Source organism: Pelodiscus sinensis, chromosome 5, assembly GCF_052426305.1.
Source record: "Pelodiscus sinensis isolate ZL-2025 chromosome 5, ASM5242630v1, whole genome shotgun sequence".
NCBI classification, from domain to species: domain Eukaryota; kingdom Metazoa; phylum Chordata; order Testudines; family Trionychidae; genus Pelodiscus; species Pelodiscus sinensis.
Genome location: NC_143056.1, coordinates 47686900 through 47692899, shown reverse-complemented (window position 1 = coordinate 47692899; position 6000 = coordinate 47686900). Strand labels below are relative to the sequence as shown.

The 6000-nt window shown below is 45.0% G+C and overlaps 1 protein-coding gene across 2 annotated transcripts in view; it reads left to right on the top strand.

The window, feature by feature from the left end:
- Window positions 1-4268: 4268 nt before the first annotated feature.
- Window positions 4269-6000, top strand: part of BRMS1L (BRMS1 like transcriptional repressor) — a 66220-nt gene continuing 64488 nt past the window's right edge. The window contains exon 1 of one of the 2 annotated variants that reach the window (XM_006117696.4): window positions 4269-4493. In XM_006117696.4, coding sequence (XP_006117758.1) covers window positions 4358-4493 — 136 coding nt within the window. In that variant the 5' untranslated portion in view covers window positions 4269-4357. The remainder of the gene's footprint in view (window positions 4494-6000) is intronic. The other variant, XM_075926925.2, reaches the window with a different exon arrangement.

Sequence of the window (6000 nt, the reverse complement as noted above, 5' to 3'; positions counted from 1 at the left end):
CCTGATGCTGCTGGTGGGCGGTAATGTTGGGCCCAGTCGTGCACCATCCCATTTTTGTGTACATAGCGTCTTCCAGCTCTGAGACCAGGGGACCTGCCCTAGATGTGGCCGTGAGGATGTCACCTGAGCCTGAACGGTGTGGTAATTAGGCTACAAGTGATGCAGGGGCCACATATTGAGAACCACTTGTTAGACAAACACCTATCAGGGATGGCCTAAATAATACTTCGTCTTGCTTCAATGCAGAAGCCTGGATTAGATGACCTAGCAATGTTCCATTCTGGTTCTGTTTTTACAATTGTACATATAAAACTGGGAAACATCACAAAAGCTCCTTTTTAATTTTGTAGAACTTAACATGTACAAGTATATTTCTTCTACTTTCTGAGATTGACAATGGACATATTTTCTATCTTTTTTCAAGGCCACAAAGCTTGTTCTTTCCACTGAGGTGGTTTAACTAGTCCTTCTCTCAACCATAATTATGACATTAGTAGTAGTAGTAGTAGTAGTAGTAGTAGTAGTACTAGTAGTAGAAGTCCAAAACACTGCAATAACATTTTTGTATGATGTAGTGTCCTGGAGCATTACTGTGGTATGTTTCAGTTAACAAGCCTTTTGGATGGGCAACTAATTGCTCAATTTACATGGTCTTTGACAGGATTGGGCAAAAGGGCCCCTGGGGGCCAGATCTTGCCCACCAAGCAGGTGGATCTGGCCTGTGGAGGCTCTGCTGCTTCCCCGCCCCCAGGCCAATTAAGGATTTGAGATGGGGGAGTGCCCGATGCCTTTTCCGCTCTGCCCCCGCCCTGCGAACAGCGTGCGGCAGGGGCAGAGCGGAGAAGGATTTGTGTGATCCCCCGCCCCCAGGCCTTAATTGGCCTGGGGGCGGGGGAGAGCATGAAGCCTCCTCCCGCCCTGCCAGAAGCATGTGGCTCTTTGTAGCGCTATATGCTGCTCACGGGGCGGAAGAGGGGGGATGGGAGAGAGCAGAGGAGACTTCGTGCACACCGCCGCCCGCAGGCCAATCAGGGCCTGGGGGGTGTGGGAGCTGCATAAAGCTTCCTTCGCCCTGCCCAGCCTTGCGAGGAGCCCAGGGCACTTCATAGTGTCATGTGCTCCTAGCAGGGCGGGAGGAGGCTTCCTGTGCTCTCCCGCCCCTAGGCCCTGATTGGTCTAGGGGTGGGAAAGCATGCCAAGCCTTTTCCAGGGCATGGGTGCCTAGTGGGAAGAGGGGGCAAGGGGCTCCTCCATCCCCAGACCAATCATGGTCTGGCGGTTGGGTAGCCCTGCCCCTTCCCATTTAGGCCACATTCAAAAACGTTTGCAGTGGCCCCCGGGGAAAAATTATTGCCCACCCCTGGGCTTTGATCAATACTATAATGGCCTTTTACTTATCTGGTGTAGACTGGTGAACTAGCTGAATTTGGATTAGGCCATGGGAGAAGGGAAAGCAACATGTATAAGGGAGGATATTTGAAAAGCAAGAATGTGTTACAGAAGATTGACAATGGAATAGAGAACCCAATTATGAGGTTTTTAGATTCCATAGCAGTTGAATGTTCCTGGCTGAGAGGATGAGCTGCTTTCTGAAGATTCTATGGTGGGAAAAGAGAAGCAGTAGATTTCAAAGCAATAAAATATCAAAGCAATAAAATTTAATTTGATGGTATTTTGTAACCATTAATAAAGTATTTTATTTAAACATTGTCTTTGCTAGGAGGGTTTCCCTTGCATAGGTATACTAAACTTAGTTAAATTGCAAAACCCTCTTGTTTTTTATCTGCAATTAGAAGCTTTGCTGGTATAGCTACAGCTGTACTAAGGTTTTTACCAGCTGAGTTATGTAGTCAAAAATTACACCCCTAACTAACATAACTATGATGGGAAAACTTCTAAGTCTAGACCAGGTCTGTTATGTTTATTTTTAGTTACATTAGGCAGTTCACAAATACAGAGGATAAGGTAGTTTAACATTTTTTTTGTATTATTGAATCGCTTATTATGCATCAGTCTAAATACAACAGGATAGGAAAATGTCTGATTATTGGGAGATTAGTTTCAACAGCACTTCAGACTCCTCCAACGTATCTAGGTGTTCAGTTTCCAAACATGTATATCTACATAGGCTCATCTCTTGGCGCATGTCTACACAGCAGTGTTAGTTCGGAATAACTGACATTATTCCAAAATAACAAAGAGCACATCTACACTATTAGCCTTTATTGTGAAATAATGTCGAGCTGGAGCACTTCTTACTTCAACTCTAATAAACCTCATTTTATAAGGAGTAAAGGAAGTTGAAGGAACAATGTTCTTCCTTCTACTTCCTGCTGCGTAGATAGCGCCTAAAGTTGAGCTAAGCTATTTTGATTTAAGCTATGTAATTGATGTAGCTGAAGTTGCGTAGCTTAGTTCGACTTTAGCCCTGCTGTATAGATGTACATACTAATCCAAAGGAGAAACAGACAAGACAAGAAGTATTACATGAGTCAGAAGATGGTGATTTTTTTTCTTTTTGCTTTAGTGTTTGTTACTTTTCCTTGTCATCCTTCCATGATCAATGTGTTTTAGTACTTGTGGGCCTCATTAATAAATGTAATAATTTACACTCTATTACAGGTCTTTCTAGCTGCAGTTTAATAAAACAATGGTTAGTAAGTCTGTCACATACTTAAACCTTGGTTTCCTATTTACTACCCATCCCACCAGCTATCTGCAGTTGTGATTTGGAACTCTCTGTGTGAGAACCCCTGCTCCAGCTGATGCTAAACACTTCACAAAGTATCTTTGAATACATCCCAGTCTCATTTAAGGAAACATTAATCTCTGAAATTAATAGAGAAATGTTGTATTGTGGATTCTTACATGGATCCCATTGTTACAAAACTCTTTTGACATCTTGCCTTATTAGCGTTCTAAAGTAGAGGAGGAAAGTCTACTTCAGTTTCTCTGGTATGTATAGAAAGGTATTATGTAATTCACAATGTTGTGGGTAACAATTTTAAAGAGCAGTGAAATACATAATGATTAATGTGGATAAAAGAGCAGAGCACTCCACTTTAAGATAAATAGGTGAAGGTGAGTTTCAAGTTATTATTAATTATTAATTAATAATTTAATTTAGAAGCTTGAATGCTTGTCCAAGACTGATTGTCTCAGCGGAAGTGAAGCCAATGAAACTCTTGGGCCTTATCCCCAGAAATGCAACTTATTCACCATTGAAAAGTTGTGTGCATGTATCTGTGGAAAAATATGGACCTTTTATTTAAGAGCAAATATAAAACATAGTTTGGGTGGGGAGAAGAGACAGCTAGCTCCTAGGTGCCCGTTCCTACTTCTCATCTGCCCAAAGTTTTTTCTTCTGAAGGTTCAGTCATCTGTGTCCCTCTTCTCTAGCTTTTTGACCTCCATCCTTGCTACCTGCTTCTGCTTCCTTCCCAAGGAGTTTATCAGTTTTGAACAAACCACCTGGATACCTCCATTATTCAATCATTTCTTATCTGAACCCCAAATTTGAAGCTGTAGAGATTTAATCTTATGTCGTGGCTCAGCCTAGGATATGCCATGAATTTTTGTGATCTGTCTAGTTCAGGTATAAATGTATTAGTTAATCTGAAGTAAAACTTAATTAAGTAATTGCAGATAAAAGACAAAACAATACCAAAAAACTCCTTGTAAGCATTTTGGAGAATTACGGTTTGAATAAACTGAAGTTTATATATATATAGTATAATGATCTTTTGTGGGCAAAACCCACTTCTTCAGATGAGATGATGAGAGGATCTTGAGTGGAGGAAAAAAAGGGGATGTAGGGTTCTGATACTCTGTGATCATTTGCCCAAGTGCCAGTCAACCAACCCGACCATTTCACGCTGTCTTCATCCAAGGCTGACAAGAGCTGCAACCAGCCGAGGGCTGGCATATTCCTAGCTCTAATTCATTAACTGTAACAATCAAGAAGTCTTTCAATTAAATCAGCACCTTTGCTGCAAAGGAGATTCCATGGAAAGATGGAAATTCCCTAATTCAAAGTGCTCACAAGCCTCAGCCTGGCAACTCCGCTATCTAATCCATGTCCATGAAGCCACAGCGAGTCTTCTCCAGATTAACTACAATTACCATAGTGCTTCGCGCAACGGCCAACCACACCAACTGCGTTCGGCGGGGGACACGCCCACTCGGGCCAATATGCACCAATAAGCGGCGCGAAGAGCCATGCGGCAGGCACTTGGGTTGCGTTGTGTGGCGTGCGGGAATGGCGCGGTTTTACTGAGGGGCGGGCAGGGGGAGGAGCTGCCGGTGGTGGCGGCAGAGGGAAGGGCGGTCCCGGCGCTCGGCGGCATCTCGGGGGAGGATGCCGGTCCATTCCCGGGAGAAGAAGGAGAACAACCACGATGAGATGGAGGTGGATTATGGGGAGAACGAGGGGAGCTCCTCGGAAGAGGAGGAAACTGAGAGCTCGTCCGTGTCCGAGGAGGGGGACAGCTCAGGTACCGGGGACCAGGGGCTGATTACAGATGCTGGGGCAGGGCAGCCGCTCGCTCGCTGGATAACGGTGCGCGCGGGGTGTGTGTGTAAGCGACTGTTAATGCCTTCGCCACAGTCTGCCCCAGCCCCCACCCGGCAACATCTGACCCCGCCCCTCCGTACGGCACCGTCTGCCCCGCCCTCCCGACACGCCCCCCCCCTCCCACGGGTCGCCCCCGGCTCCCCTGCGCTGCAACTTCCGAATCGCTCCTTGGAGGAGCCGGGGCGTGCAGCCCACCCCCTTCCCTGCTGGGCAACTTGTGACACACACAACCCTTTACTGGGGGCTCGGCCTGCCTGTCCCGTCTGCATGGTAGCTTGTGGATACATCCCTTCTCCCTTGTATGGCAGCGTATGGGTCCCTTCTAGCTAAGGGAATGGCCTTCCCCTTCTTCCCTGCTTGGCTGTTTCTGAGGCGCTTCTTTTCCCAAGGATACCTCCCTGCCCGCCGTTCATTCTCTTTACCTCGTGGTCACATGCTGTGCTACCATGCTCCCTCTGCATGTCAGTTTCTTCTTGCCCTATTTGCCTGATGTGGGGGCACTTTCCCTTTCTGGCAGTTTCTGACATATGCCCTCTCACCTTCATCCTGCTCCTTCCCTGTATGACAGCTTTTCCTTATCTACCTTTCCTTGATTTAGGGGGTCACTGTCAGCTTCTTTGCCCATGCCCTGCATAGTACCTTCTCCTCAATCCCGCACCCCCACCTTTTGATATGGGAAGCAAAGCGCAATCTCCCCTCTCCATTTACTGCACTGTAGCATCTTGTCCCCTCCCAGGAGTGTGTGTGTGTGTGGGGGGGGGGGGGGATATATTTGCCAACTCTTGCATAATATTGTCTTGTACCCCATTTAAGGCTTTTTGAAACTGTTTAAAGAAACTCTAGATAACTTGTTATGAAAAGTTCCATAGAAAAGACTTGCCAAAGAATAAGTATGAATTTTAAAATACCACATATCACAATAAATATCCGTTAATAGTAGTGGTGGTCCAGATATGAAATGCACAAGATGGGTGAAGTGATGTCTTTTATTGGACCAACATCTGTTGGTGGACAGTACAATCTTTCCAGTAATACAGAGCTCTTCTTCAGGTCAGGAGAAGGACTTCAAGAGTGTCTGAGCTAAATACAAGTTGGGACAGACAAGCTTAGGGGTTAATGAATAATATATGCCTTCCAGCAACATAAGTTGGTTCAATAAAAGAAATACCTTAGTGTCAATTTTTCTGTTTTTTAAGTTACTGTATTGCTTCTAACAAGCAAAAAGCGAGGTTGAGTTAAATAGCAAATTCTGCTTTAAAGCAAGAGAAGGAGGTTTGGCTAAAATGACATTTTGATAAGCTCACAAATTATTCCCAATTCTTACCTTCAACTTCAGTTGCTTTATTTTATCAACAGTTGTCTGGAAGTTAGATAATCAATGCACTCTATGCTTGAGAATCAAGATTCCTCCAAGCTCACTCCCTTGA